The 15,178-nt window shown below is 33.0% G+C and overlaps 2 protein-coding genes and 1 pseudogene across 2 annotated transcripts; 2 read left to right on the forward strand and 1 right to left on the reverse strand.

Annotated features, from left to right (window-relative positions):
• Positions 1–72: 72 nt before the first annotated feature.
• On the forward strand, positions 73–1,272 carry LOC130826716 (transcription termination factor MTEF1, chloroplastic). Its single transcript, XM_057692282.1, has one exon. It carries the CDS (start codon positions 73–75, stop codon positions 1,270–1,272), a length of 1,200 nt encoding a protein of 399 aa, XP_057548265.1.
• A 2,602-nt stretch (positions 1,273–3,874) lies between these two features.
• Positions 3,875–5,528, reverse strand: LOC130827792 (probable aspartyl protease At4g16563). The gene has a single exon (XM_057693644.1). The coding sequence runs from the start codon at positions 5,457–5,459 to the stop codon at positions 4,044–4,046; it is 1,416 nt and encodes a 471-aa protein (XP_057549627.1). The 5' UTR covers positions 5,460–5,528; the 3' UTR covers positions 3,875–4,043.
• Positions 5,529–8,959: 3,431 nt separating this feature from the next.
• Positions 8,960–14,110, forward strand: LOC130826718 (protein SMAX1-LIKE 3-like; annotated as a pseudogene).
• The last annotated feature ends 1,068 nt before the right edge of the window (positions 14,111–15,178 follow it).

Below are 15,178 nucleotides of genomic sequence, written 5' to 3' on the forward strand. Positions count from 1 at the left end.
CTTCTATGAATGGTAAAAAGTAGCCAGTAATAAGGACAATAATAAGAAAAAGCAAGTAATGTAGGAGTATACATGGTTCTAGCAAACCCCATAGCTCTAGATTACAAAGATATCCCTTGTAATCTTCCAAACCTCTTATCCTCCACTCTCTCTCAATCTCCATCTAGAAGAAAAAACAAGCATTTCCATTTCTACACTCCTTTACTCTCTCCCTTTCCTAGCCATGTAATTTATTTTCCCCTCCAAACAATGCAAGACACCCTTAATCTCACCACAACCTCCACCTCCACCTCCACCACCACCACAAAACCACTTAATCCTCCCTCAAAATTCAATTTCCCACCAAAACCCCACAAATTTCCACCCCTCAAAACCTTCAAATTCCCAACCTTTTCCTCCAAAACCACCATTATTCACCCTCTAAAACCTTCCAAGATCCAACCTTTACCCAAAACCCACCCCAAAAAACTCATCCCTTCTTCACCTCACCCTGAATTCCAAGAAAAAACCCTCTTTTTAGACTCTCTTGGATTGGATTCTCTCTCTACATTCCCCCATTCCTCCATTGTTGCATCTCCTCCTCTTTCAGACCTCAAATGCTTCTTTGATTACCTCATTTCCCTTGGCTTTACACCTCCTCAACTCCGCCGTATTCTCTCAATGTGCCCTTCAATCCTTTCTCTACATTTCCATCAAGCTGCCTCAGTTTTTGCTTTCCTTTTAAGGGAAGTTAAAGTACCCGCCCCAAATCTCCCTAAAGTCATCTGCAATCGCCCACATATCCTTGTTTCCGACGTCGACACTCGGCTTAGACCCACCTTATATTTCCTTCAAAGCATTGGAATTCATGAGGTAAATAAGCATACTAATCTTCTTTCAGCTTCAGTTGAGGACAAATTCATGCCTAAAATTGATTACTTTGAGAAAGTGGGTTTTGCATACCATGATTCTATTTCTATGTTTAGGAGGTTTCCTCCTTTGTTTTGTTATAGTGTGAAGGATAATTTTGAGCCTAAATATACTTACTTTGTGGTGGAAATGGGGAGAGATTTGAAGGAATTGAAGGAATTTCCTCAATATTTTTCTTTTAGTTTAGAAAAGAGGATAAAACCTAGGCATCAAATTTGTGTAGAAAGTGGGGTTTGTTTTCCTCTTCCTTTAATGTTGAAGATGAAGGAATATGAATTTAGAAAGAGATTGGATGTTTGTTGTAATTCTTCTATGCCTAAGAGCAATTCCCCTTTGTGGGTTTCTAAGATTTGTGAATTGTAATTGCCAATACATTGTAGAGAATTTTCATTGTTTTAGCTATTATAATTTATAACATATATGAATATGATCAAGTGAATATATATGAATGTTAATAGATTATCAATCAATAATATCAATCAATAATACATGATGTTTGAGATCTTTTTTTGGTTTGTTGATCAATCTATTGCCTTGATGTTGTATGATGTTTATTGGGATGGGCTTGGAATGGCAGTCTAATAAGTGTCGTCACAAATCGGAAAAAGTGAATTATGGTTGTGTTTTAGGTTTTTTTTGGTCATTTCGAGCGAATTGCGAATTTGAAAAAGTGATTTAGCCAACGAATTATGTAATACTGATCCACACTAACTTAAACATTATAGCTTTATTGTGTGTAAGGCCGTATTTGTTTATAGGATTAGGAGGACATCAAGGCATTTTTGAGACACTTATACTATGTTTGGATAGATGGAAATTGATGGAAAATAACGGGAGGGGAGGAAAACGAAGAGATTGTATTTTCTTCATTTGGATAATAAAAGATGAGGGCCGGAAGGGAAGGAAATAGGAGGGAAAAATTCCTTCATATTTTGTACAAAATAAATAATTCCCATACTGGAAAGATTTGAGAGGAAACACACTCTAAATCTTTTCTCCCTTTCCCCGCCTTCCTTTCCCTTTCCTTCCCCTCCTAAATTGGTATCCAAACATAGTTTCAGTTATCATGTACCTAACATTGAGATGATAAATGTATGTCTATGACTGGTTTGAGAATTTTATACTATTTAGGGAGCGAAACTGTGGCTGAGTAGTGAGTTATGCTAGCGAGTCATTCATACCTGAAGGCTGGAGTCAGAGTTAGAGTCAAGAGTTAGCAATCCAATATCCCGCACAAATCAGGGTAATATGAATGCCAACACGTCATACCTTGCTGCCTTTGGTGCAGATTTTTGTGTGTTATTCGCAGTAGTTGAAAACTCATGTTAACCTATGTAGTCTCTTGGTTGGAATACTGGAATGAAATGTGCCATAAGAGTTTGTACTGCAAGTACCTTTCACATTTGTTCCTAACTGAAGATAAAAAATTTATGAAGTTGATTTAGAGAGTTGGGTGTGCTAGTTCTAGACTAAGAAGGTATTTTTAAGCATATTGGATTCTGATTTCATATTCAATCTTCATACAAATACATTCCATCATCCCTATATCACTTGATATTTTAGGCGGATTGGATTTTGATTTTGTTGTACATAACATCGGAAAGATCCATGTTTTGAACACTTCCGGGAGCTAGAGTTGTGGTTGAGCGGTGAGTTATGCTAGCGAGTAGCAAGTCATACCTAAAGGCGTGTTATGATTAAAGATCCTTTCGGTCTTTGGCTCGTGTTTTTGAGTGTCATTGGCCCGTAGTTGAATTTGACGTTTACCTTTAAACTTTTGTTTGGTATACTAGTAGAATAGAAGGTGCTATTACACTATGTTTGAACAGTAAATTTCTTTTGTTTTTGTTCCTAATTCTCAAGATAAGATTTCATGAAATTGATTCAAAGAGTTGGGTGTGCTAGTTCAAAAGTGAGAAGGTTTCTTTATGTGCTCAACATTGTCTGTGTTGTCTATTGGGTTCTGATTTCCTGTTCAATCTTAGTAGTACAGAAAACATTTCATGACTCGAATGCAACTAACGGCTCTCTTGATTGTTGGTATTATTAAATAACAGTAATGATCCTAAAATATATCATGTTATTAAACTATACATGTGCGCTATGTCCCCTATTCCTATTTACCCTTGTCTCTTCTTTTCTTTAAAAAGAAACAATTAGAATTTTGGCACCCCCCACTTCTCAATCTGGTAACTTTCTACTAGGGACAGATACAGCCTTATTTAATGCGCTCAACTAATAGCAATTAACAATATATATATATATATATATATATATATATATATATATATATAAGTGTACTAGTTAAGTTGGTTAAAATATTAGTGCGTAATAACATTGTCCCAAATTCAAGTCTTATTATTAACGTTTTTCTAAAACAATATTACACATTGACTTTATCGGTTACTTGCAATCTCGCAAGAGGTTGTGTAAATTTAGGTGGCTACTAGATGCAATATTGCATCGGCCGTGTTGTAATTATTTATAAATTAATCAAACTGTCAAGGTAAAACAGCACTGTACGCCGGTTTATGGGATATATCATGATTTTGGTGGATATTTGACAATACAAACACCCCATCACTTCAGTTACCGTGGATAGCATTGTCTCTTCTTTTTTTCAAGACTGTGTGCTTCAGTCCTAGTTTCCTTTGGTTTCTTCTGGAGTTAAAGCTAACGAGTTTACAACTAATTTATAAGTTTTATAAAATATTCTAGCATGCTTCCAGTTTGTAGATTAGTGCATGTTCGGTAGTGGTGGATCCAGCGTGATGTCACTGAGGTTAATTGACATCATTTGAATCCGAAATAAAATTAAATATTACATGTAAATGTACCCTAAATGAGTTGGTTAGTGTATTGTTTTCGACATATGTGAACAGGGATCAAAACTCAATAGGCACATTTTACTTAAATTGACATCACTTGTTTTTTTCGGGATCGCTAATCGTGTTCGGGATAATAGTTTAAGCGTTTCAACAAATTATATTCCAAGAGGTATCATAACCGCTATTATTATTAAACGGTATTTCCTCACACAACTAATTACAGAGTTAAATTAAAGTAAAAGATAGATTAATGAAAAATGAAAAAGTAAAAAACGATCAAATACACCCAAAAAGCAGCGATTTTTGTTATCCACATTTGTGCTTCTTAAAACCCAACCTTTGATTCTCCAAATCATACTCCATGTAGAAATTTTGTTGCTGAAAATTACCCAATATGATAGCCGGCCCTATGGGCCCACTACTTGGTGCTGCCGGGCTTGTGTCAGTGACAATAGTTAAGCACCAAGCACCCAAATCACTCATAAATGAAAAATAATTAGCTAATGGCATTAACATCTTTCCCCCACCCTTAAAATGAAAAACCAATTTAGGGAATGAAACGTTAGTTACATTTTTAATATCAAAACAAAGGCCAAAACCCGATTGGGCCTCAATGTCGTTGGCCCGTTTATAATGAATGATTTGTGCTACTAACTCTTTTACAACTGGTTCGAACAATGGCCTTTCCATAAAAGTCAACGAAGTCCCCGAGTCTACAATTGTGCCCCCATCTCCATTTAGGTTTGGGGTAAGAAATTTATAGGGTAATTTTATATGCTTTTTACCTACTGTAATTTTTCTTAGACTAACATAATAATACTCATTATAAGGTGGTGTAGTCGGGTTCTTATAAAGCGGAGTGTATTCCACTTTACTTCTTGACCCTATGTAGGCGGTAGAGATCTTGTCTCCACTGCCCGAAAGAATTAGTTTACTACTTCTAGGACTCTCATCGAATTTATGAGGCAATAAACAATACGAAAACTTTCTAAGCCTGAGTTGGCTCGGGAGTGACGTAGGGGCCCGCCCAAACCCCGCAATCCCCTCAGGTTGTCGAATCGACAAAAGAGAACACCCTAATAGGAAGTCCTTAACAACAGCACCAGGCAAGTCAAGTGACTCAGATATAGCCAATCCAGAAGTGGATCCTAACCCATATTGAATCATATAGCTCGGGCAAGCCCGTCTACATTTCGACCCACAATCCGACCCACACCTAGACTCAACATTATCTGACCCCAAAACCCACCCACATTTCGGGTTCTTACACCCAATCACACGTGTAGAAGAAGATAACTTAGGCTTGAAGGTAGTGATATTAAAAGGGTCTACGTTAGAAAACGTACAATTCACGCAACCATACGATGAAGTACAAGGAACCCAAAGAAGACTACTTCCGGTGTCAAACACGAGGGGGATCGTCTGAGCTGGCGTTCCAAAGACGAGCGAGACGGTATAACCTCCATAGCTACGAGCATATAGAGAAGTACTTGTACTTCCATGTAAAATTGTAGAGGAAGTGTGATTTTTCTTGGGTTTTTTGAGATGATATGCTCTTTGAATGGAGGTTTTTACAATGTTTGATCTAATTTGCCATGGATTTGATGAAGAGTGTGGTTTAGAAAGTGGTGAGAGAGTTAGAGTTATTGTGGTTGAAGATGATGGAGAGATTATTATTAGGGAAGAGAGGCAAAGGATTAAAGAGAGGAAAATAATTGCCATGGTTGGATTTTGATTAGTTTGTGAGGATTTGTACTTGTATTATTATAAGGGAATTTAACTTCGTCACTATAAAAGTCTACCACTGTAATTAGAAGTGATTTTTTCACGAAAGTAAATACTTCTTCCACATAATTGCAACTATGTTAAATATAACAAAATAACATGGAAGAAGTGTTTTCTTCGTGGAACGAAGAATCACTTTTCCGCTATAATTATGCGATAAATATTGACTATATTATAAATGCAATTGATTTTTTTATTTAAAATAATTATAGTGTAAATAAGTTTTTAAAAAGTAAAACATGACTTTAGAGAAAACACTCATGGACAGATTCATTTTAAAATGAAGGCTATATAACTCCATGAAAATAACTTCTTTTAGCTCTACTTATAAATTATTTTTAATTTCAAAAATAATACTCCCTCCGAATCAATTTAGTTTTCTCATTTTCTTATTTGGCAAAGTCTTTTTAGTTGTCCCGTTTCTATTTTTGTCAATCTTTTTTTACCTAAATATCCTTAGTTCACACAAGTAATTACGAATATACCTTCATATACCTTACTTACCCAATTACCCTTCATTATTTACCCTTCACTACTTACCCTTTACTACTTACCCTTTTTAATGGACCTACACCATCCTTAATAACCATGCTCAAGCAAATGAAACATCTAAATTGATTCGGAGGAAGTATAAAAGAATGAATAATTAAATATCTAAAAATTATATATTTCACTCGACTTCTCTTTAAATATAAATCTTTTTAAATCTTTTCAAATTGAATTTTGACTTTATCTCTATAGGTAGATATATGATTTTTGTATAATAGAATTAAAACGTTTTTGATCTAATTATTTTTGTTCGAGGATGATGAGTGAGATTTGTTTGTTTGTGTACGTTTGGTTTGGTTTGCGTTGGAGGGCCCTAGACCTAAAAATCAAATCTCTTTTCGGTGGAACATGATTGCATGAGAGTTAGTAAGTTAGAAGATTTTAGTGTTCAACTACAATTAATTATTTAAGGCAATATTATATACTTTTTAATTAGTAGTACATCAAATAAATTACAACTTATTCACTTATTTGTTCCACTTTATATGTCCTATTAAATTTATTTTAATTTTTTTATAATTTATATTTTTTCTTTAATTTTCATTCATACTTCTATCTTATTTTTTATATTATTCACATATTTCAAGATATATGATTTGTCAATGTTTCTTATTTTCTAACTCTATGATCAAATTTTCTTATGTTGATTAGAGGATGTATATGGTAAATGAGTTTTTGCAATTTTTATTAATTTACTTTTTAACTTTTGATTTTTTCAATAAACGATCAAAAAATGTATTTACTTTCAAAGTTCATACATATTCAAAGCTACTCATTGTATTTTTATTCATTGATTTTTGCCTTTTTAATTTGCCAATTTTTCTATTATTAGAGGTCACATCAAGTTAAATAACTAAACATTTATCAAGCATCTTCTTACAAATGGTATGCATCTATTAAAAAATAAATGCTATCAGGCTACCGGCTAATCAAAGCTAACAATCAATAATTAATAATCAATAATCGAACATTCAATAAATCAATATAGAATATGGATAAAGCTTCTTGGGTTATTAGAGATGAACTTTTTAGTTAGTATAAAACGTTTTAATATGCACAAAATTGGTGTATGAGACGATCTCATATATCGAAAGACGTGTTTTATATTTAGGTTAAATAGTCTATCTAATATGTATTATGATCGAGAATTTCGATTTAGAGGTCGTCTTACCGAGATACATTCTCTCACAAGAGTAGCTGACTTTCATCACATAATTTCAAAGTTGGTTAGTTTAGAATGCAAAAATTTAAAATTTAAGGTTGGATTCACACACACACACATATATATATATATATAGAGAGAGAGAGAGGGGAAAGGGTGTGAAAATAGGAAGAATATGAAGGAGTAGCTACCGTTGATTGATTAAGATCTAACGGTTTAAAAAAAGTTGTCTCAGCAGAAGATCTAGTAACACATGTTTATGAAGAAAGCATCACATATTAATTTAGAAAACATCACAATTTCAAGTGACACATGTTTATACAGAAAGTATCACATATTAATTAAGAAAACATCACAATTTATTTTTGTTCTGAACCGCATGCAGCATGCACCATTGATCTAAGATCTAACGGATAAAATTCCTTCCTATCCTTCTTATTTTCAAACCCCTTCCTATATATATATATATATATATATATATATATATATATATATATATATATATATATATATATATATATATATATATATATTTGATTTAGACTAAGGGAATGAAAATAAGTAGAAAGAACTGAATTCAATTTTTTCCTTTGCAACTGCAATTTAGACAAAATCTAATTTTTCTTTTCTTTTTTTATTTAAAGATAAAGATAGGCTTAAAAATAAGAAATACACACATAAATAAAAAATTAAATTTGTATTGTTAGTGCAAAATATTGTAAATCTCACAATCTACAAATAATCCTTATTAAAAGGGACGGTAAAGCGAAGAGCCTCAAAATCATGTCATGTGTTAATGGTTGTGAACTTTTCCTTTTACCTTTTTTTTTTTTTTTTCTTATTTATTACATATAGGCATTATTCTCAAGCCTACTCGAATTCGATAAGAGTCAACGGAACCGTTAAAAGGGTTGGAAACGTTTGGTCCCTAATACAATGATTTGATTGTATTTTTTTTGTTGTTTGAGTTGATAATAGCTGTAATGAATATTATTGTTCGCAATAATCTTAGGGAGAAATATATGGCCCAAATGAAATACTGCTAATAAAATTAGGTCCATAAATGATGAAAATAAGCTACGTGAATGGGGGGAATCATTGTAATCTTTAGATTTGATGCATGTATATTCTTAGTCTTCTATGAGATTGTCTCACTGTAAAATAAATTTTTATTATTTATTATATTGATCAACTCAATAGAGATAGTTTCACCATAAAACCGTATCGTTTAAGAATTTGTGAAAATACTACTCCCTATGAACCCAAGTGCTCCATTTTTTTATTGGATTAAGTCATTTTAAATGTCTCATTTCTAATTTGGATATGTAACTTTATCCATTTACCTTTAATAAATTTAACATTTTTACACTTTTACATTTACTGATCCCTCTTTACCCCTGTTAAAATTTAAAAGCACTATGCTATTTTTTTTATATGTGGCCACATTTAACTATCTAAAAAATAATAAAAAGTTAAATAAAACACCTAATATGAATAGTAGAAAATATTATTTTAATTTTCAAATATGACAGACTAAATGGATTTGGACATTAGCTACTTAAGAATTTGTAAAAATACTATTATTTTTTAAAAATTGAGTTTGGACCAATTTATTAGTGCCGGCCTCATAATGAGGCCACCGCTTATAAACTTTTTTTTATTAGTTAGCTACTTAAGATTATGGGTTTGGACATTTAAATCCCTGCAGCTTGGTTAGAAGACCTCTATGACGTACGAGTTTGTTAGAGCCAGTTCATTTGGATCAGAACTTGAGCCGAAGCGAGCTTACGACCTGGGTCAAATTTAATTAAATGTAGAAGGATCTATTGAGTGAGTTTGTATTCCCTTATGGCCCTATTGACCAATGGCCCTATCCTTTCACATTACTATAGAGGATGACATTGGGCCTGTTTAGCAACACGAATTCTCAAAAGAGTTCGTCTACCGATGAGATTTATATCTATTAGGTTGACCAATTTTTTTGTATATTTATTGTTTTTAAATGATTACCTATAACATTAAAATAATTACTTATAATCTTAAAGTGATATTTACAATTTTAAAGTTATCAATTAAAGAAATAAAATAATTATATGAGCCCGTCTCATAGAAAGAGAATCTTATACAAGATGATATAATTTAGGAAATAATTGTTGACTACTTTAAATAACTGAAAGTATTAGCTGATAAGAAAGCTATTTAACCTAAATGTTATGAATGAGTTTGTAATAAGCCAAAAGCTGATACAAAGGCTAAACATATATATATATATATATATATATATATATATATATATATATATATATATATATATATATATATATATATATATATATATATATATAACATATACTTTTGATAATTTTTTAGGATAATATGATTGAAAATTTACTTTGAAAATCTGAAAAAATAAATCTACCTTCTTTCATTTTTTTTAATAATTCCATTTTATAGAGTTAAGTTATGAGTACAAATATTGAATAAAGTAGAAATGTGATGGTTAGAAAATTAAATATTTTTATTATCGTAAAACTAATAATTCGGCTGTTAGAAAATAATACTATTGACATTTTTATATAATTTTTTATTTTTATGAAAGATTAAACCGTCCATTGTCAAAAACTTAGGGAATATGGCTCTAAATCAAATTGCATTTTGTTGCTCGTTTTTAAAACTTTTGATTGAATATTTATTGTTGTGGGTGATTAATCAATAATTAAATTTAAAATTTAGTAATATTTTTATAAACGTATAGATAAACAATAATTATATTCATATATATAATTGGACATATGTTTGTTTTTAAAGGTTTGTGTTTTGTTTTTCGTCTACGACCTCTAAAATGTTTATGTATGAGACAATTCTAAATATTGCGACATATGCATTATTATAGTATCATAATCATAGTTTGATTATAATGCTTTAACAAGACAATTTATATGTAAGGTAAAAAGAGAGATCAATAATAGATCTTGCCGTGCTCTTCGACCTTGAAAACGGTTGTACAATCCAACAAGCCCTAACTCAAGAGGCGACCGTGGTGGTGAAACAAGCCGTGGCCCTAGCCAAAAAGCGGGGCCACGCGCAAGTCACCCTGCTTCATGTGGCCCATACTATGTTATCAATTTCATCAGGCCTATTTTGGGCTGCTTGTCTTCAGTCTCACCCTCACCCTCTTCAATGCCGGGCTTTAGAGCTTTGCTTTAACGTAGCCTTAAACCGCCTTCCCACTTCCACTTCAGGCCCGATGATTGGCCCGTTACTACCCAAGATCAACAACGAACTATCGCGAACGCCTTAGTTGCGGGCTTTAAACGGGCTCAGGCCCATCAAAGGTGAGGCTCGATCGAAAACCAACAATAATAACCTCTTTTAGCTGTGAAGATTGAGTTAGGGCAACTTATCATATCTATACTAGATGATCTTAGTGTTAGTAGGGTTATGAAAGAAGCCGGGTTTTCAAGCACCTTGGTGAAAGAGAAGGTTGAACAAGCTATTTCCATGGAAACAACAAATGGTAACAACAACAATAACAACAACATCAAGCCAAAATATGGCAATACTATTACTATTAATAGAAATAATAACAATTTTGTACAGAACACTGGACTGATGAGCATGACTATAACCGATAACAATTTTGTATCTAGGTCTCAGACTATAGGGTTACTAAAAGTGGAAAAACCAAGATTGTGTGATGATCAAGGAGAAAAAAGAAATGAGGATGTTATAAGTGTAATTGAAAGTTTAGTAAACAAAAGAAAAAGAAATAGTGTTGTAGTTGGAGAGTTTGTTACAATCTAAGAAAGTATAGTTAGAGGAGTTATGGATAGAATAGAGAAAGGGGAAGTTGATGATGTTTTAAAAGAAGTAAAATTTATACATCTTTCTTTTTCTTCTTTTGGGCATTTTTCAAGGGATGAAGTAGACCAAAAAGTTGATGAACTTAAGGGTCTTGTTAAGACTTGTTGTATAGGGGAAAATAAAGGGATAATTTTATATTTGGATGATCTTAAATGGGTTAATGAGTTTAGGGTAATTAATCATAAAAATGATAATAATATTAATATCTTAGTTGATCAACATCAAGCTAGGAGAAATTCTTATAATTGCCCTATTGAGCATATGATTATGGATATTAGGAAATTAGCATTGGGTTATATAATGGTGAGTTTTGCGGAAAAGTTTGGCTTCTTGGAATTGCAACATTTCAAACATACATGAGATGTAAAAGTGGGCAAGCATCCTTACTTGAGACACTTTGGGGTCTTCATGCCATCATTATTTCGGCCGGTAGTTTAGGCTTAAGTCTTGTGCCGGATAGGTAGATTTACTATCTTCTCTTATTTTGAGTTTACTACTGATAATTTCATTTTACTTTATAAATTACAACATATCACTAACGATAAAAAATTCATAAGACCGACAAAGTCTTCTTTTTCTATGGAAATCACTATTCATGATTTGAAATGAAGATTTGAACTCAAATTAGCAATATCAAATTAATACTTCTTCTGTCTCTAAGAATTTGCTATATCATGTACAAAAGCACTCAATTTAATTTATCATTTATAGCAAAGTTAAACCTCTCTGTGGACCTGACTAGGGATAGGAATAGTTGGAGACGCCATATCCATGTCTTAGATTACTGATGTCCTCTTAGTTTACCTTTTAGTGTCCTTAACCTCTTGCTTTTTTCGTTTCCGTTCTATTAGTTCTTTGTTTTCTTTTTGTAGTGGTTCCCCTTTATTTATTTATAGGCCTTTTAAGTTATCTTTCATGTGTATCTATGTCTCTTTATCTTCCTTGAGTCGGGAGACTCCTTTGACCTCGCTCTCCTTTATGGATATGAGTTGCCGCCGTCTTTTCCTCCCCAGACCATGTCCTTAGTTTTCTATGAGTAGGAGATATTGGGTAGGATGATGATGATGAGTTATAGCAGAGTTAAAAGGACAAAGAGAAAAGTAGCTAGTTGAATGTTCAAACATCTCAACCATACCTTTAGAGAAGTGTAAAATTGAAAATGGGTACTTTCATGTAGGAGTAGCTTGTAAGAATTAATAGCAAGAAAAAAAAAGGATTTTTTTTTATTGGGTAAATTTAAGGGTAGTTGATGATAATATTTTTTTTCTTGTTTGTTTATTCATTTATAAAGTGCATTGACAAGCAAAAAGATGGATATGAATAGTTGGTTGATGCTAGAAATTAAAGCGGTAGTGTTAGTGGTGGAGGCGATGACTACCGGACAAGCGGCGCCGTTAATATGGAGGTTCAAAGCCACCATAGTAGCGGTTGCAATAGTGATTCCAATAATTCAAGTCTTCCTTCATGGCTCCAACAATACAAAGATGAAAATAACAAGAGAGCAAGCAATATTAGCAACAATGATAAGGTTAGTATGTTATCTTAATTGAACTTATTTCTAATTAAGAGACAACTTTAAGCATCATTATCAATATATATTCCAAGTAAAATTTGGAACCCTTGAACCATCATCTACGTTAGAAGTTTAGATGCAACACATGAACACGTATCTCTAATAATCACAACTAAAAAATTTACTTATAATGATAAATAAATATAAATCAAATCTATGATATGGATAATTTTTAATATCATGTCAATAATAAGAGATTTAAAAAATGTATTAAATATCCTATAAAAAGTGGCTAATACTTATCTTTTTACTAGGAGTCTTTACCAATCAAAGACCTTTGCAAAAGATGGGATTCAATTAGCACATCATCATCACCATCATTAGAAAGAACCTTAAGCTTTTCTTCCATATCACCTTCTTTTTCAACCTCAAACTTCTCATATGACCCTAATCACTCAATGCTACAACCAACCCACCAAAGTTTTGAATCCAAAAACTTTTGGGTTACCCATGAAACATCCATCAAACCCCATGATGAACAAACAAGATTCACAATGTCAGTGTCATCATTCCAAGATCTAGGCAACAATGATCATCAAAGAAGACATACCCCATCAACCTCCACAAGTGATATATGGATCCATTAGAATCACAATGCAATAGATTCAAGATTGCGCCACTAAGAATCTCAAGCTAAAAGCTCTTTGTGATGCACTAGAGAAAGAAGTTCCTCACCAAAAGGACATAATCTTTCATATAGCAAGCACAATATTGCAATGTAAGGAAGGTATATGTCCACAAGAAAAAGGAATGAACAAGGAAATAAACAAGAAACAATGGCTTTTCTTCCAAGGAGTTGATATTGAATCAAAAGAGAAGATCGGTAGAGAACTAGAAAGACTTATATTTGGCTCACAAGACAAGTTCATTTCCTTAGGCCTTAGTAGCTTCTCTTCGACAAGAGGAGTAACGGATAATTCCTTAGAAGATTCTAGAAACAAAAGACTAAGAGATGAAAAAAGTTGTAGCTATATAGAAAGATTTGCTAAGGAAGTATCAAAAGATTGTCATAGGGTTTTCTTTGTTGAGGACATTGAACAAGTGGACTATTGTTCTCAAATGGGAATTAAGAAAGCCATTGAAAGAGGTAAAATCTCTAGCATTCAAGTGGAGTAGAAGTTGGTTTTGGTGATGCCAGTATCATTTTAAGTTGTGAAAAATTTTAGGTCAAGATCAAGGGCATGTTCTCCTTCAACTAAGCACATAGTTGAAAATATAACACCTCAAGAAGATAAACAAGAGACGATGAACAAGGAAGATATTAGTGGTGATGTACTTATAAGTACTAGTCCAAGTATATCTTTGGATCTTAATTTATCAATAAATGATGATGATGATGAAATTAATGGGATTGTTACAATTCATTCCATAGATGAAAATGGACTTCTTGCATCAGTAGATAAATGTATTATCTTCGAAAACAAGCATGAGTTTTTATGATCATTTTTAGGCATGCAAATGAATGGTAGAAATTTTTTTTATCAAAAACTAGCTAATCTTAGCTTGTTAAATGTTTTTGGGGTGTATTTTCCTTTAATATTAGGTCTTTTAACATCAAAATTTACAGCTGATGATAGTAACTTTCATGTAAAGAAATGTTGAAAAAAAAAGTAAATTTACACTTATCTACTTGAGTGTTTTAAAATATTTATTAAAATATTTGAGCTTATTTAGATATAAATAGATGGTTAAGTGTTTAAAATATGCTATATAGTATTTGGTTAATCAGTTTAATTAGTTGGTTAAAATAACAATTTATTGTTATAAATCAACTAATTTACAAAAAAGATAGTCACATTAGTGCGCTCAATATTAGCTAGTCAAATTAATTGATGAAATCATAAAATTAGTTGGTCAAATAAGTCAATGTTACCATTGTAATACCCTAGATTTAGCTTGAAAAAGGATTGATAGACTACTCATATCAAGAAGGTGCATCTTCTTTTTTAGGGAGCCCATTTGCTAAGAACTCCACAGTTAAGCGTGCTTAGTGGGGAGCAATCTTAGGATAGGTGACCTCCTGTGAAGTGTTCCCAGGTGCGCATGAGTGAGGCCAAAGTGCGCTGGAAAGACTTGTGTTGGTTTGTGGGGCCAGTCTACAGTCTCCATGAGTACCACCAGCGAACCGAGGGGCCAGGGTGTTACAAATGGTATCAGAGAAACCCTGCGACCGTGGCTGATAGTGTTCAGTGCACCTAGCGGGGGAAAAGATTCTGAAGTTACGGTCCAACGAGGACGTTGTATTCTTAAGTGGGGGTGAGTGTAATACCCCATATTTAGCTTGAAAAAGGATTGATAAACTACTCATATCAAGAAGGTGCATCTTCTTTTCTAGGGAGCCCATTTGCTAAGAACTCCACAGTTAAGCGTACTTAGTGGGGAGCAATCTTAGGATGGGTTACCTCCTGGGAAGTGTTCCTAGGTGCGCACGAGTGAGGCCAAAGTGCGCTGGAAAGACTTGTGTTGGTTTGTGGGGCCAGTCTACAGTCTCCATGAGTACCACCAACG

The sequence above is a fragment of the Amaranthus tricolor genome, chromosome 11, assembly GCF_026212465.1.
Source record: "Amaranthus tricolor cultivar Red isolate AtriRed21 chromosome 11, ASM2621246v1, whole genome shotgun sequence".
Classification (NCBI taxonomy): domain Eukaryota; kingdom Viridiplantae; phylum Streptophyta; class Magnoliopsida; order Caryophyllales; family Amaranthaceae; genus Amaranthus; species Amaranthus tricolor.